Source organism: Protopterus annectens, chromosome 2.part2 (genome assembly GCF_019279795.1).
Source record: "Protopterus annectens isolate FY-2018-M chromosome 2.part2, PAN1.0, whole genome shotgun sequence".
Taxonomy (NCBI): Eukaryota; Metazoa; Chordata; order Ceratodontiformes; family Protopteridae; genus Protopterus; species Protopterus annectens.
In genome coordinates this window covers 128,825,580-128,843,233 of record NC_056730.1, presented here as the reverse complement: position 1 = coordinate 128,843,233, position 17,654 = coordinate 128,825,580, and the positions used below count along the sequence as shown (strand labels likewise).

The window sequence follows — 17,654 nt, the reverse complement described above, 5'->3', positions numbered from 1 at the left end:
TGTCTAGTCGTACTTCCCTGGTAAACAAATGTCAGATAAATAAATAAAAATAAGTTAGGTGGTTATCTCATTGTCACGTTCTATTAAGATTTTGTGAACAAAAAGAGGAAGTTCAACTCAACAATCTCAGCTGATTTTCTCAGTGATGAGCTTTGATGCAATAAGGTTACATTTCTTTCTGATTTGTTTCACAATCTTAGAACTCAATAAAAGTATGCAAGGAGATTGTGAAAATATTCTTACCTCCACTGACAAAATTAATACTTTCAAAGAAAAACTAATGCTTTGGGAAGACAGACTCAAAAGAGTAAATGCAGTAGAAATGTTTGCGCTAACAAAAAGTTAGAAACTGGACGGAAATCTTATAGATTTAATTTTACAAACTTTTTAAGATTACTTAGGATAAATACTGAAAATATTTTCCCTCAGTTGACATATCATCCTTTGATTGGATAAGAGATCCATTTGTCTTAAATGGGTGCAAACTGGCAAATTTAAATATTATAGAAGAGGACGAGTTGACAGAGATAAGAAATGACAGAGGACTAAAACTTAAACATTCAACAACAGATACTACTTCATTTTGGTTGTCTCTTAAAAGTGAATTTCCCAATATTACAAAAAAAAGCAATACCAGCACTTCTTCCTTTCTCCGTGTCATATTTGTGCAAATCAAGCTTTTCTGCAATGATTAATTTTAAGAACAAAAAACAGATAGTGGCTGGAAACCATAGAAGAAGATTATGCCTGTCCAAAATTCAGCCTCACACAGAAGACATTCTAAAACAATGCCAAACTCAGATATCTCATTAAATATTAAATGGAAGTAAAAAAGAGGAAAAGATTTTCTAAATCGATCAAAATTATACCTATTTTTATGTCAGGCAAAAAATATAATACATTTTTTGGTGTGCCGCAAGATTTGTGCAATTAGTTTGTGCCTTCCACGAGATGAAAAAGGTTGAAAATCTCTGATCTAGTTCATTTAGCAGAACACGTATTAGTTAAGGGCACAGTATTTACAAATTAATTATATGTAACCAAGACTAAAACTGCAATATGAAATGTTTCTTTTTTTTTCAGTAAGTAAATGTGTTCATTTGTTACAGATGGAGGGTGGATCACCTAGCTAATTTCTGTGTTACTAAAGATAATACTGCCATGAAAACTAAAATGCATGCTTTAAATTGGGTGTCCCTTCTTGGATCTGTATTTGTTATGAGCACGTTACTAAAGTGTAATGTATTTTAGAAGGAATGTAGATTCCATTGCTTCTAGACAGTGTACACATAATTTCTTTAGTCAAGCTCTCCCAATAGTATACACATAAGAGTAGTAACAGTCAGAAAGCAGAGGAAATATGAACTCATTGTGACAGAAAAGAGTATCCCCTTACACTTGTAGAAATTCAGATAGTTCTGGGAAAACTTGCATCTTGTAGTTGTAACCAGAGTTAACCCATGATGTTATATCAGGGAAAAGACTGTCTCTATTTCAGGGAACTGTGGAAATGTGGGAGGAGTAGGGAGAATCTGTAGCCCCAGTGTGGCAAGCGTTATACCCATTCAGTATAATAATGTGAGGGTGAGCAAGGTACTGACAGTTACACAGACATCTAGAACAAAAATCAAGAGAAGGGCATTGGAATAGAAGCTAGAAAAGGAGGAAGAATATGGTGATTCTTACACAGTAAAAAGGAACCTTTCTATTACCAGAAGTTTGCCCGAATCTTAGGTCGACAACAGTCTAAAACTGCAAGAGATGTACTAATAAAAAATAAAGCAGAACTCAGTACAAGAAACATTAACATACAAATTGAGACAATCATAGAAAAAGAAAAGGCAGTTGAGTGAGGATCTCTAGCAAAACCTGAGTGCATAAAGTGAGATAAACAGGAGAGTTGGTTTCTGCAAATGTAAAGGGTACAGTGCCTTTGAAGATGATCTAAGTAGGTATCTGTGAAACAAGAAAAAAATAAAATTGACATATTTTTTTCTGATGTCCTTTGTAGTGAAAAGGTGACATAAGGAAGGAAACAGAAGTGACAGAGTGATATATTCTCAAATTAATGTGGGGGGGGGGGGGATACTGAAAACCAATTTTAAAATGATTGTATTCCATTTTCATCCATATAGCACATTGAACAATAAATTCATTTGTATTCAGTGCTTGAAAATTTGTTGGTTTTAGTTTAAGAACCCTTTAGAAATTATATTTGTTCATCATTTTTAGTGAGTAAAGAGTTGTCTTTTTTTTCAGGCAGACCTTTCCGGCTTCAGTAATGTAACAGTATTTCTGGCCCCAGGACTTGTGGTAAGTTGTTTCAGTTAGTGCTAGTACTCTCTAAATCTACACATTACATAAGCCTTTATTTTAAAGCTCAGTATCAAAGATTATTTTAGACTACATGCTTACAATGTGAAGAGATATAAAAAGTAAAAACATTTTGTTAATGTTTGTATGTATTTGGACTCTGCTACCCCATTCATATTTTGGTCCTTGAGTAAGTGTGTGTGTCACTAAGGTATTAGTAGCGAAGGAAACAGAGTGAAAGCCAAAAGCACAGGCACAATTCATAGTTTTGTTTTGTAACAAATGTACTTAAGTAATGAATACACACTTTAATTTTGTAACAAATGTATGCTAGTAATAAACACAGAACTAACAATGAAGAACTTCCTTAATGCTCTATGGTTGGGTTAATCCTTTACACTAGCAGCTTTAAGTAAAATTTCGAACATTCCACACTTAGAGTCATACATACACCTTGCATAAACCAAAGCATCACTTTTAAGTGTTATTCTTCTGTGACATTGCTGGCTAAGACTGCAGTGTTTGACTTTGACTTAACTGCAAGTAGAGTATAAACCTATGAACCTGTGAACAAGGACAGGTACTGAGAGCATTGGTCAAGGTTTGTCTTTTTTTATGCCGGGAACTAAAGATCTGCATGTAGATAGCAAGCAAATGTGATATAGTGGGAATACAGCCCTATGTCAGCATATGGCCCAATGCAGGCCTCTCTGCAACACTTAACACCTCTAGTCGACATAATCACCCAGAACCTCACATTTGCTGACACCCAGCAAATCAGGTACATGACTGCCCTTGCTTGAGACCATGCTTGAGCTGACAAATGCGTTATTGTTGGAGGCAAGTGAAAGAGGGGTAGAATTCCTTCCATTTAGGCTCCTTCAATGAGTCAAGTGAACTAGAGGCTATTTTTTTTTTCTGAGAGAAACCAGTATAATAGGTCACACACCCCCATGCTTCCCTTTAGAAAACTCCTCCTTTGGAGAAGCTGGTAAGCTTATAAGGAACAGCATGGACTGTTGTTCATGCCCCTTTTGCAGCACCTCAGAAGCATATGCTGACATCAGTGTCATAGCAAGTACCACACTCCCCTTTCTTACCTGCAGATGAGAAGGCTGTGGTGTCTGTGTACACATCAGGTATTTAAATGTATCTATCCATACTGTCACTACAGTGAAGCATTACAACAGTTGTTGCACTCCTGAGGTGTTGTCCTTTTGCTGAGATATTAAGCTGCAGTTGCATTCGCCTGCATTTTTCATAACAAAGATGGAGGTTAAAGAGCCCACCCACACTAAAAACAACAGTAGTGTCATTCACAGTCTGAAAATCAGTAAGTCACAAGCAAAACGAAACAACTGTATTCAGAACTAAAAATAGCACAATGTAGTAGACATAAATGTCAAACACTTGTTGGTTCTTTTGCTATATTCTTTTTGTCTGAAACTCCTCTTTAGTTTAGAGATAGCGTTTTGTTTTCTTTATTAGCCAAATTTATTTGCAGATTTTCTGTCTGCATTTTAAAATATGTGCATTATTTCATTTTATGCCACTTTTTATTGCACAATGCAGCCATCCACTTCTTAGTATGTGTATTTCTTGTCATAAGCTTATCCATCTTATTTATTTGTTGGCATAATACACTATCTTTATCATAGGTTCATATGTGTGTACTAAGCTAACGACCAGGAGGGCCTTTTTAACCCTAGCCATGCATCTCGAATTTCTGACAAGTTCTGGCACCCTTGAAAAATGTTAGCAGGGGATAGGGAGATGAACCATTTACAGGTTGTGTGTGTCCATTAGAGACATAGTTGCCAAATCAGGGATGAATTTCCTGCTCCCCATCCAATTACTTGGGGTAATCTCTGGGATAAATACCTGTCTTTCCAGCAGGTCCTATTTATATCACAGCCAAGGTTTAAGTCTTTAGAACGATAAGTATGGTGCTGTCTATTTTGTGGATATATAGGAGGTCCATCAGAGTGGGGTCTGACAATGCCCTATATGCCAGGCATACATCTCCCCTCAACAGCCTGTAAGAGACAGGATACATGGATAGGGCCTTGAGACGGTCGGCACAGGACATTTTATTCACGCCCTGTATTCTTTTTGTGAGGAACCTCTGTGGACATTCCAATTGTTGGATAAGCCTGGTTAGGTACATACCAAAGGGGCGTTGTACTCAGTGATGGGTCTAATGCTGAATACAGTGGAACAATTACTTCCTTGGAACTAGATGCCATACCTTTGTTTATAAGTTGCACAACAAATAATGATTCCCTCACTACTGTAGACACATGATGGTCAGTGGCTAGATAACTGTCTATGTGTCCCCCCAAGTCCCTGACTAAAGAATCAACTCTAAGGATGTGTTGTCAATATGGTAGTTACCAGGGGGGAATGACTTTGTGAAGGATACTGTTATGCATTTCTTGGTATTTAGTTTTAGTCCATGGCTCTGACACCAGTTGTTTGGCAGTGTCAGCTCTTCCTGGAGAACATTTGTGTCAGTGTGGGATTCAGTGGCAGTTACTAATTTGCAATCATCTGCATATTTAGTCAGCCAGTGACCATTGACATTGGCCTTGACTTCAGAAGAGTAAATGCCAAAAAGGAGCGGTCCAATGACCAATCCTTGAGGGACTCCACTTGTGACTGGCCTCATTGTAGTGGTAGACTCTCAAATTCCACCTTCTGGGTCCTGTCTGTGAGTCATTTTGGCTATCCACTGGGTGACATATGGGTTTTTACCTATCCTCTTGATTTTGTCAACAATGCCCATGTTGGGGTATTGTGTCAGATGCCTTGGCCAGATCAAGGTTGGCAGTGTGAACCATTTTGCACTCATCCATTGCTTTGGTGATCTTCTCAAAGAAGTCCACCAGGCTGAATAGGCATGACCTTAATGAAATCAAACTGGGTTGGGGCCATTGTCTGGAGATTTACTATATTATTATTGATCACTTCCATGATAATTCTTTCCATGGCTTTGCATGTAAGGCTAGTGAGATTTATGGGTCAGTAGTTTCCAGGGTATGTAGCTTGCCCACCTTTGTGCAGAGGGATGACTTGCTGTTCTCCATTTATGAGGCACAAATCCTGTTTGGAGGCTACAGTTAAGTAGCAATTACAGAGGGCTTTGAGAGGTCATGTTTCATGCTATTTAGAAGGCATCCAGGGATATTGTCTGGGCCCATTGATGCAGTGTTCTTGACCTAAGAGAAAACATTAAGGACATGTTACCTAATGATAGCAGGGAAGTTATATTTGATGATATTTCCTGAGAAAAGGTTGGGGGGGGGGGTAAAGTTGGAGCTGACTTTATCAGCCAGTAGGTTTGCTATGTCTTCTGGCTCAGTATAGGTAGCTCCATTTACAATGTGCTGTGCACATGGATACATATTATGTTGTTGAACCATAACAGGTTTGAATGCCATATGGTCGAAACCATATGTTCGAACTTGTAAAAGTTCGAAGATGTAAAAAATAAAAAACAGAAAAAATGTACCTGACAGTTGTAAGATGGGGGGCAAGCCTCCCTGCACCCCCCGCTCTTTAAATATACCAACTCCGAGATCACACTACAATCAGTACAGTGTGAAAAGGGAAGATTACCCTTTAATGCAAGTTGGTATTTTTAAAGAGCAGGGGGTGTGGGGGTTGCCCCTCTGCTTACAACTGTCAGGTAAGTTTTTTTCTTTTACATTTTTGAACTTTTACAAGTTTGAACATATGGGTTCGACCATATGGCGTTCAAACTTGTAACAGTTCGACAACATAATATGAACTCGTGCACACAATTGTGTATTGCCTTTGAGGTTGCAGACATAGCTAAATAATGCCTTGTGGTTATCCTTAGCCTGGGAGGCCAAATTTATCTAACATTTGGCTTTGGTGGATTTTATTTGTCCTCTGATTTGTTTGTTTAGTTTGAGAGTGCTTTTATCCTGCTGGGTGCTGCATCTCCACCTTCTAATTTTTCCAGTGATTTTCTTCCTTCTGTTATACAGCCTATTGATTTTGTAATTTCACAACGGTGGCTTCTTTTTGAGTTAGCTCTGTACTACCTCCTGGTGGGTACAACTGCATCTATGTAGCTAGTAACATACTTGTATAGGGTTTCTTCAAACAGTTCTACATAGGCAGCAATGTGCTCAGGGTTTATGGGGGCTTGAAATTTTGCCAGGTTCCTGAATATTCCAGTATTAGCTGGGGTCTATTTTTTATTTTTGCTTCAAAGGTGACCATTTTGTGGTATGACTCTACCAGGGAAGACATTACAGTACGGGGTGTGCAGCACTCTCCTATATTAGTGAGGAACAGATCAAGTATGGTTGCACCCCTGGTTGGTGTATTGACAGTCTGGTCCAGGGAGTTTGTGTTTTCAAAATCCAGAAATGTCTTTGCCTGTATGCTTGGTGTCTTATAGGATTCTCAGTAAATAGTGGGATAATTAAAGTCATTCACAAATATAGTACTGGGTTGGATGGTGAGTGTTTCCAGTAAGTTCAAATACATGGTATGGATTTCTTGGGTCATAGAGGGTGGCCTATAGCTTGCAAGGAAGTGATACTGGATTTTGCCTATGGTGATTTGAACATGGATCAGCTGAAGTGCATTGTCCTTTCTGACCAGCCTTGAGACATATTTATTTTTAATGTAAATTAAGACACCTCCTCCTTTAGTCCTTGTCTGTGTAGTAGCTAGTCTAAATGTGTGGAAGGCATTATAACCTTGCACTGTCTGTGTGCTGTCTGCAGCTTTAAACCATGTCTCAGTGACCGTACAAATGTCAGTATTCTCTAGGGTGAAAAGAGCTTCTGGGAAGTTTTTTTTTTTTTTTGTTTTTTTTTTTTTTGTTTAGACTCCTAACATCGAGCAGTAATACCTTTAAATTTTCTTGGTTTTGATTTCTTGTGTTGGAAGTACTTTAGTTTGGCATGTAAAAATGACACTATGGTGGAAGGCAGTGTTTTAGCCAATATTCAGAAGCTTAGAGGGGACAGGTGCAAAGCAGCATGGTCTGTACATCTCCTTCCATGCTGACAAATATTGCACCGTCATGTTAAAAAACTTAGTCCCACCAAGGTTTTTGTAAATCTTCCTAAAAATCCCCAGTTCTTATACTTAGGAAAATGTTGCAGTAGGATCCCTTAGAGATTGTTGAGATATCCTTCCATATTACTGTTGCAGTATTCTTTGCAAAAGGGATCCCCTGGCAAGGGTGGGCTCAACATCCAGCCAGTATACCAAAGCCTTAGATTTTATAAATGTTATACATCACACGTATGCTTTCCCCTCAAGGCATAGGGCATAAAGGTGATGTACAGATGTACGTCTTTGCTGCCTATCTGAACGCCATCATATATCATTGGCCTGAATGCTCCTTCTTCTATGCTGGTTACCAAGCTATGTTTCAGATAAGTGCCCTGTTGGGGTTTCTTTTCATCTTTTCTTAACATTTTTTGAGTATTTACATGTCACTCAAAAAGGAAAAATGTCAGTGGGGCAGATTCTTCATAAAGATCATCATGAACAGTGTCTTCTGTTTGGGTGCTTTCATAAACATACACAGTGTTCTATCTGCCAAGCATTTGGCCTTATGGAGGAGAGATGTTTGTGTAGGGGTCTTATCAATTTACCTGGTGAACCAACATCTTAAATTGTTGACATAAGGTGCTATAGTGGAATCTTTCTGTCCCAAAGGTCAGCCACCTGCCAAGAAAAAGGCCAAAAAATTCTGGTCTGATTTGGCTGCTGTCCGCTTTCCCCAGATGTCTCTCTTGAGGCTGGTGAAAGCCCAGAGGATTGGCTGGTTGTTGCATCAAATTCCTTTGCCATGACTCCATCTGAGGCTGGCATGGATCTGCCTTCTCGCACGTCCTCGGAGGCTCTGCAAATGTCCACTCAGGATGTTGATAGGGTACCTTGGCTAATTATTTCTGAGGGACCAAAGGGGATACCACAAATTATTGTTTAGAAGGCGATATTCACTGCATTCTACATTGGTTGAGTGTCGGCAAGGATCTGACCCACCTAAAGTTTTTAGGGTGGGCATTCCCCAGAAAAAAAAACAGAAAACTAAAAATATTTCACTTGCTGCTAAAGATCCCCTGAGTGTATGGCAGAATTTTCCCAGAGGTTATTTGGTGTCTGAATGGCCTTAAAGCTTCCTCAAGGAGTTTTTGTGCCTCCTCCTGCTTCGTCTTCTATTCCTCTTAAGAGGCCCAAAGAGCAGGAGTCCTCTGAAGAGGATTTGGATTCTGGGGAAGAGTCTTTGGCATACTTCTCTCATATCCCTCCTCCCTTGGATTATGGATCTGATTAGGAGGATTCTGTTCAGATTCCCCCTTGGTAAAACTCTTCTTTGGGGACACTATTTCTCATATGATGGAATTTTTCAAATGGGAATGTTCTCAGATTTCTGATCCTCAAAAGAAGTATTATGACTTTCTCCAGATGGAGTCGCCTAAACCCACTGCTGTACCTCTAGTTTTGGCTGCCTTTTTAGATAACTTTTATGCAGCCTCCATGGCCCATGATTCTCAACCTCCAGTCCCTAAGAAATGTGATACATTTTACAAGGTGCCTGATGATTGTAAGTTATTTTACAAATGTCCTTCTGCCGATCCTTCTGTAGTGTCTGTCTCTTCTGACAAACCTTGTAAACTTTTGCAGTCTACTAAACTACTTTCTTCAGACAAGTTCAGTAGGGCTATGGAACGTTTAGGCAAAAAGGTATATATTTCTGCCACCCCAGCTTTTAGGGCTATTAATTACCAGACTCCTATGACCAGGTATGTTCTAGCCCTTTTATCTCAAGGTTTTCAGGCAGTCTGTGACCTTTCTCAAGTGGTTTGCCATTCTATTAAGTGTATTTCTCGTAGGATGGAATGTTTCAAATGGGAATGTTTTCAAAAGGCTTGCCATTCTATTAAATGTAGTTATGCTGCAGCTGATGCTTTCTGTAGGTATGCTGCCATTGGTTCTGTTTCAAGACATTACTCTCTGCTTTATCTGCAGCCCCTACTTGATATTTATGCTAAATTCCTGGATGCTGCTCTGGATAATAAGAACCTTTTTGGTTCTGATGCTGCTGAGCTTTTTAAGTCCATCCAGGATTAAGGCAAGGCCTTGCAAAGATTGAAACATATTTTTGTGTCTCCTGTTTCTAAGTTCCAGAAGAATTATCCATCCAAATTTGCTTTTGTATGTAGACAGCCTCACCCTCTTCCTAAATGTAAAAAAGGATGTCCTTACATTCACCACTGCATTATTCATTAATTAGGGACTTCTTGCCATGAAGCCTGTCGTCCAGCCATTCTACCAATGTCTACCATTGCTTTAAGGTATGTGAATGCTACCTACACACTCCTCATGTAGCATAGGGTATAAAGGTGACATTCAGGTACCATCCCCTGAACTTCTTGCCGCCAGTCCGAATGCTGTTTTTAACCATCGGTCTGTTTGCCTCAGTCCTTTTTTGCATTTTTTTCTCTTTATTGGCATTCCGGTGATTTTTCCTGTTTGCTGAAGTCCTCACTGTTGCAGATAAATACCCCATTGAGGTTTTAGTTCTTTTCTTCTTTTTTTTCTGTGCTGTTGGGGAGGGTTAATGTTATCTTGGAAGTGTGAATGCCAGTGTGTGAAGAGAGAGATTCCCCATAAAGACTGCCATGATAAGTGCCTTTTTTGCATGGGAAATTCTCACAACTATACATTTGTTTTGCTTGTCAGGCAAAACTCTTTCATAGTAGACTTTCTTCCCTTTCATATTATCTTGAGAACCAGCATGTTATGCTGCTTACTAAAGATACTATGGATGGAACTTCCTGCCCCGAGGGTCAGCTGTCAGGGAAGAAGAAGGTAAAGGAGAGACTGAAATATTCTGCTGTCCAGCCTTTGCCAGGGGTTTCTCCTGAGGTTGTTACAAACCCAGAAACTCAACTGGCTGTGTTGTCTGATTCCTTTGCCTCATCTGGGTTGGAGGCTAGCGAGGATCTGGCGGGTAGCACGTCTGACGAGGCTTTGCAGGCATCCGTTATGGGTGTTCAGAGAGAACCACAGTCGATTGTTTATGAGGGATCTAAGGGGGGTTCCGCAGTTTTTTCTTAGGGAATAAGTTCGCACTACAGTTGTGGAATGCAGTCCTGAGTCAGAGCCCTCTCAGTTTTTTAGGATGACGTCCCCTTAAAAAAGAAACATAAAATTAGACACATTTCTTCTGCTCCTTCCACAAAGTGAAGGGCAGGCCTTTACTCAGGGGTTATTTAATGCTTTACTGTCATTAAGGCCTTCTCAAGGGGTTTCATTTCCTGCTCCTCCTTGATCTTCTCCTTCACCTAAAAGACCCAGGGAATTAAATTCTTCTGAGGAAGAACTGGATTCTGATGAAGAATCCCTTACTTATTCCACCCAGATTCCTTCTCTTTTAGACTACGGATCTGAGGAGGAGGACTCTAATAGTCCTGATAACTCCTTCTGAGGAAAGTTCCTTTGGGGACACAATCTCTAGGATGATGGAATTTTTTTTAAGTGGGATTGTGCCCAGGTTTCGGATATCCATAAGAGGTACTATGAGTTACTGCAGATGGAATCTCCTAAACCTGCGGCTATTCCTCCTGTCTTGGCTGCTTTACTAGATGTTTTTCTAATGCCTGTAAAGTGCCTGATTCTTTGTCCCCTGCCCCCAAGAAGTGTGATAGGTTTTATAGGGTGCCTGAGGACTGTTCCTTTTTCTTCAAATGGCCTGCTGACCCCTCTGTAGTGTCTGTAGCCTCTGATAAACTGTCTCAATTGCTTCCTTCGTCCAGGTTACTGCCTTCTGACAAGGACAGCAGAACCATGGACAGACTGGGTAAGAATGTTTATACTTCTGCTACCCTAGCTTTTAGGACTATTAATTATCAGACCCATATATCTAGGTATGTGTTGGCTCTTCTTTTTCAGGCTTGTCAGCATTTTTCTTATCTTCTAGACTCTGAGAGTAATTATTCTGCTCTTTCCTTGCTAAGGACTTCCTGTGAAATAGTTTGTCATTCTATCAGATGTAGTTATGATGCAGCAGATGCGTCTTCTAGGGCTGCTGCTTTTGGTTCAGTACTGAGGAGGTGTGCTTGGCTTGGGCTTAAGCCTTTACCCGATAATGTTAAGGCTAAGTTGCTGGATGCTCCTCTGGACACTAAACTTTTGTTTGGGGAAACAGCTGCTCTTTTTTTTAAGTCTCTTCAGGACAAGGGGAAGGCCTTACAGGAGCTTAAACATGTCTTTGTTTCTCCTGTGCCTAAATTTCAGAGAAACTACCCTTCTAAGGCAGCCTTTGTTCATAGGCAATCTCGCCCTCCTGCTTAAGGTAAAAAGGGTGGTAAACGAGCTCCTCCTGCTAAGGCCATTCAGACTGCAGGGATTCTAAAGCCTTCCTTTCCTGACAAACCAGGTGCTTTCTGACTATCCACCTGTTTCCATCCAAGTTCCTCTTTCTGTTCACCTTTCACATTCCTCTTTCTCTTCATCTTTTTCTTTTCCTATTTAGCTTCATATCACCCAGGATTCTTGGGTTCTGTCAATCATTCATCATGGGTACTTCATGGTGTGGAATTTCCAGCCTCCTTTTATGGGCATTCCTCAGCCTCCTTGGGAACAACCCCCCCCCCCCCCAGAAGTACTTTGAGATCTCTTGTCTCAGAGTACTATTTAAGAGGTGCCTGTATCCAAAGGGGAAGGGTTTTTTTTCAAGAATGTTTCTAGAGCCCAGAAAATAAGGTACTTGGAAACCAATTCTAGACCTCTCTCATCTAAACACTTTTCTGAAGATACCATCCTTTCAGATAATGCCTCTTCAGCCAATTTTTCCTCTCTTACTACCTCAGTCCTTTCTGGTGTCTCTGGATCTCAAGGATGCTTATCACCACTTTTCAGGATGTTTTTGCATTTCTCTGTTTCTTCCTGGCATTTTCAGTTCTGTACTTTGCCCTTTGGCCTTTCTATTAACCCACGGGTGTTCACCAAATACCTCGCTCCTGTGATTGCTTTTTGCAGGATTCAAGGGATCCAAATATTTCCTTACTTGGCTGACCTGCTGATTCAGGTATCCTCTCCAGAGGTCCTTTTGTAAAATCTTCTTTTTACAATGTTTCTTCTTCAAAGTCTGGGGTTCACAATAAACTTCAAAAAGTCTTCCCTGACTCTTTCTCAGGATCATGTCTTTCTGGGTTGCAGGGTACAGATGGTGCCAAATGCTGGCATCCCTGCCTCCTCCAAAGGCCTTAATTCTCATTTCTTACTTTCAAACTCTTCTTCCCATGGCCTCCATTACAGCCAGGGAGTTTCTCAGAACTCTGGGGTTCATGGCTTTCACCATTCCAATGCTTCCTCTGGCCAAACTTCACATGAACAAGTTCCAGTGGTTTCTGAAGTTGGTGTGGCTTAAACATGCTCATCCTCTAGACTTTACAGTTCCTCTTCTTCCTTGTCTCAAGAAGGAACTTCTGTGGTGGATTCAGCAGTTGTTTTTGAATCCAGAGCTCCCTCTTCATCCTCCTCTTCCATCTCAGGATCTGCTCACAAACACTTCAGATGTGGGATGGGGTGCAATGTTTGGCTCCCTGAAGGTACAGGGAGTGTGGTTGCCTCATAAGCAGAAGGAGCACATCAATGTCCACGTCAAAGTGATGAGAACTCTTATGCTAGCTTTTTAAGCTCTTCAGACCTTTCATCCTGTTTTCTCTCGGAGGCCCCTCTAGGTATTCACAGACAATATCACAGTTATGTGGTATATCACCAAACAGGGGAAACAAGATCTTACCTTCTTTGCTGGCTGGCAGTTCTGGTATGGGATCTGGCTATCAAGTATCAAGTGACTCTTTGGGCATATCAGAACATTGCAGCAGACAGTCTGAGCAGGTTCTTCACTCAATCCAACAAATGGATGCTTCACAGGGATGTGTTTCTGAACATTGTTGACCAGTGGGGTACTCCTCAAGTAGATCTCTTTGCCTCCCCTCTGAACAGACAGCTGCCTCTGTTTTGTGCCAGAGTCCCAGGTCCTCTGGTGTGGAAGGTGGATGCCCTCTCATTTTCTTGGAAGGGGGCGTTTCTTTATGCATTCCCTCCCCTTGCTCTCATTCCAAGAGTCCTGTTCAAGATTCAACAGGATGCACCCAAAATCTTCTCAGTGACTCCCTTTTGGCCATGACAGCACGGGTTCCCTCTACTTCTGCATCTAGCCAAGGGTAATCATCACAAGTTACCTCACAGGGTGGATGTACTCACACAAGACAAGGGATGTGACATCCATCCCCACCTCTCCACGCTTCAACTGACATTGTGCGTGATAGGTTTTGATCCCTCATAGACACTTTTTTTCTGAGGACGTGCTGCAGATCCTTCAGGAGGCCAGGAAACCTACTACTAGGAAGTACTAGTTATCTGAATGGAAGAGGTTTTCTATTTCGTGTCTTTCTCGTGACCTGGACCCACTTAGTGTGGATAGTCCTTTGGTTCTCTCTTATTTGTATGGGTTGCTCAATGCTGGTTTGGCCTATTCTTCTATTAAGGCCCCACTTATCAGCTCCTTCTGCTTGTCTGCCTTTAACTCCCCTGTTAGCTTTTAGATTTGAAGCTAAGCAATTTATTAAAGGCATCCTTAATATTAGACCTACTAGGAAGCCTGTTCCTCCTCCATGGGATCTTAATTTAATTCTGGAGAAACTGACTCAGGCTGCTTTTGAGCCTGCTGTTTCAGCCTCCTTGCAGTATTGTTCTTGGAAGACGGTTCCTTTCTTACCTCTTACTTCTGCCAGACAGGTGTGTGAGTTGGAAGCCCTTATAACTTGTCCACCTTTTTTGATGTTTCATGAGGACAGGGTGTCCTTGTGTACTAATCCTTCTTTTATGCCCAAGGTGGTTAATGAGTTGTCAGTTAATCAGTCTATTAATTTGCCTACTTTTCCCCCTTTTTTCTGCAATCTGACAGTGGCAGGGTGCTGCCTACTTTAGACGTGCATAGACAGCTCAGATTTTATTTGGATAAGACTAAAGCTATCAGAAAATTTGATCACTTGTTTGTTTCCTTTCATCCTAGGCCTTTAGGACTAGCTGTTTCCATGCAAAGTATTTCTACTTGGATTTCGAAGGATATTTCTTTTTGCTACACTTTTCATGTCGAGAGTCTTCCTTCTTCTGTAAAGGCTCATTTTGCTAGAGCTGTGTCTTTTTCTAGTGCTTTTTTCAAGGGTTCATACACTAATTCTATTCGTGAAGCAGGTACATGGACTTTTGTGCATAAGTTTACCAAGTATTACAAGTTAGATGGTATCTCCAGAGCTAGAGCTGGTTTTGCTAATGCTATTCTTCATGGCTTCTTAGAGGGCTATACTGCTGCTTCCTCCTCCCAAGTTTCTTCTTGAGCTTTGGCAGTCTCCCATAAGTAAAGAATACTGCAGTGGTGAATGTAAGGACATAGTACGGTTGTGTAAAATTTTACTATAATGGTAGATGTCATTGCCTTCACTGCTACAGTATTCACTCTCTTCCTCCATCCCCCTAGTCTTTTTTCCATCCTGAATGTGCAGGTTCTCTTTGGTTTTCCTTGGACTGCTATTCCTACTGAGGCAATCAGTTCTGGGGATGGTATACTTGAATGTCACCTTTATGCCCTCAGCTATGTGAAGAGTGTGTAGGGTGACATTCAGTGTACCTTAAAGCAATGGTAGACTTTTGCAGACTGGCTGGATGATGGGCTTCATGACAGGAAATCCGTAAGTAATGAATACTGCAGCGGTGAAGGCAAGGACATCTACTGTACTGTTATGGTAAGATTGTACACAACTGTGCTTTCTTAATTTGCACCTCTTCCTAAGTCTACTCAGACCCCCACTTCTCAGAAGCCTCTTTTTCAAGACAAACCAGGTTCTGATAGTTTGCTACCCCTTTCCCCTGGGTCAAGTTCCCCTCTCCCTTTGTCTTTCCCTGTCCCTTCCCAGTTGGTTAAGGGTCACTGAAGACTCTTGAGTTCTGCACATCATCTGCCATGGATACTTCTTGGTGTACAAATCCCCTCTTCTTTTTCTGGGCATCCCTCAACTTTCTCAGGAATGGCTTTTTTTTTTCTTCCCAGATCTGCTTCAGGGCCTTTTGGCCCGAGATAGTATTCAAGTCATGATTCCTACCTAGGAAGGGAAATGGTTTTATTCTAGGATGTTTCTGGTTCCCAGGAAGGAAAGAAGGCACCTGGAGACCCATTCTGGACCTTTCTCAGCTCAACACCTTTCTAAATGTCCCTTCCTTTCAGATGCTGTCCCATCAATTCTTGTTTCCTCTCCTTCCCCAAGCTTTCTTAGTTTCCCTGATTCTCAAAGATGCCTGTCTTTAAATCCCTATTCGTCCCCTTTTCAGGAAGTTTTTCCATTTCTCTGTTTCTTCCTTGCATGTTCAGTTCTCTGCTTTGCCGTTTGGTCTCTCTGTTGCCTCAAGAGTGTTCACCATATGCCTCATTCCTGTCATTGCGTTTTGCAGGATGAGAGGACTTCAAATATTTCTTTATCTGGATGACTTGCTCATTCAGGTTTCATCCCCAAAGGTCTTGCTTAAGCACCTCCAGTTTACAGTTTGCATGTTACAATGCCTGAGGTTTACATAAACTTTCATAAGTCAGTCCTGGTTCTTTCGCAGGATCATGTGTTTCTCACCTGCATGATCCAGACCATTCCCAAGCTGGTGTCTGTGCCTCCATCCAAGGCTATCTCTAATCACCTTTTTTCAACACCTTCTTCCTGTGGCTTCAGTCATGACCAGGGAATTTCTCAGGGTTTTAGAATTCATGGCCTCCATCATTTTTATGCTTCCAGTAGCCAGACTCCATATGAGAAAGCAATGGCGGTTCCTAAAGTCAGTCTGGCTTCAACACTGTCATCCCCTGGACTTTTTAGTTCCTTTCCTTCCATGCCTCAATCTCGACCTTCAGTGGTGGATTCATCAGTTTTCTCTCAACTTGGGTCTTCACTTTCAACCCCCAGTCTCTTCTCAGGAACTTTTCTTGGATGATTCAGACAGGGGGTGGGGTGCTTCCTTTGGTTTACTCAAGGTCCAGCATTTCAGGCCTCCTCATCAGAGGTCAGATCACATCAACATAAAGGAGATGAGAACTCCTCTTTTCACTCTTGAGACTTTCTATTCCCTCCTTCTTCCAGGGCCTCTCAAAATCTACAGACAATATCACAATGATGTGGTATATCAACAAGGGGGGGGGGACCTGGTCCTACCCTCTTTGCTGACTGGCTCTTCAGGTCTGGGATATAGTTGTCCAGTATCAAGGGACCCTTCAGGCCATCTGTATTCCTTCAGAGCAAAATATAGTGGCAGACACTTTGAGCAGGTCCAGTACACAAGCTCATGAATGGATGCTTCACAGAGATGTTTCTGGACATTGTCCTTCAGTAGGGTACTCCACAGGTAGCTGTTTTTGCCTCTCCTTTGAACAGACAGCTTCTTCTTTTTTTTACCAGAGTCTCAAGTTGTCTGGGTTGGAAGCTGGATGCCCTATTCTTTTCCTTGAAAGGGGATGTTTCTCTATGCTTTCCCTACCTTTCCTCTGATTCTGAGAGTCCTGCTAAAGATAGAGGAAGACTCCCCCACAATCTTGCTGGTGACTCCTTTTTGGCCCAGACAGCATTGGTTCCCCCATTTTCTTCACTTAACCAAGGGCAGTCACCACAAGTTACCCCACAGGGTGGACCTTCTCACACAGGACAAATAGTCCCTGATCCATCCCCAGTTGTCCACTCTTCAGCTTACACTGTGGGTGATAGGGTTTTGATCCCTTTTAGGCACATTTTTTCCTTCTCTTACCTCTAGTTTTAAGGTTAACTCATTTCTTAAAGGTGTCCATCATATTAGGCCTCCCAGAAGCCTGTTCCTCCTTGCCGCCTCAATTTGTTTTCTTGAAAAATTGACTTAGCCTCGATTTGAGTCTGCAGCTTTAGCTTTCTTGCAGCAATGTAATTGGAAAACTATTCCTTTGGCCCTTACTTTCCTATTTTTGTTTCATATGGACAGGATGTCTTTTCATACTAATCCTTCTTTTGTGCCCAAGGTAGTTAGAATTGTCTCTCTTAATCAGTCTGTTTATTTGCCCTCCTCTTTTCCTTCTCTGCAGTCTGCTAGTGAGAAGGTTCCTCACAATTTAGATTTGCATATACAGGTCAGATGATATTTGGATAAAACTAAGGTCATTTCTAAATGTGAGCAACCTTTTCCTTTCCTTTCATCCCAGATCTCTAGGTTTGGCTGTTTCTGAGTAAACTGTATCCTCCTGGATCTCCAAGGCAATTTCCTTTTGT

At 41.2% G+C, this 17,654-nt stretch overlaps 1 protein-coding gene across 2 annotated transcripts in view; it reads left to right on the top strand.

Annotated features, from left to right (window-relative positions):
- LOC122795563 (ATP synthase subunit C lysine N-methyltransferase-like) overlaps positions 1-17,654 on the top strand; it is an 837,305-nt gene that overhangs the window by 521,121 nt on the left and 298,530 nt on the right. For both annotated transcript variants that reach the window (XM_044063804.1, XM_044063803.1), the window contains one exon: positions 2,260-2,313. In XM_044063804.1, coding sequence (XP_043919739.1) covers positions 2,260-2,313 — 54 coding nt within the window. The remainder of the gene's footprint in view (positions 1-2,259; positions 2,314-17,654) is intronic.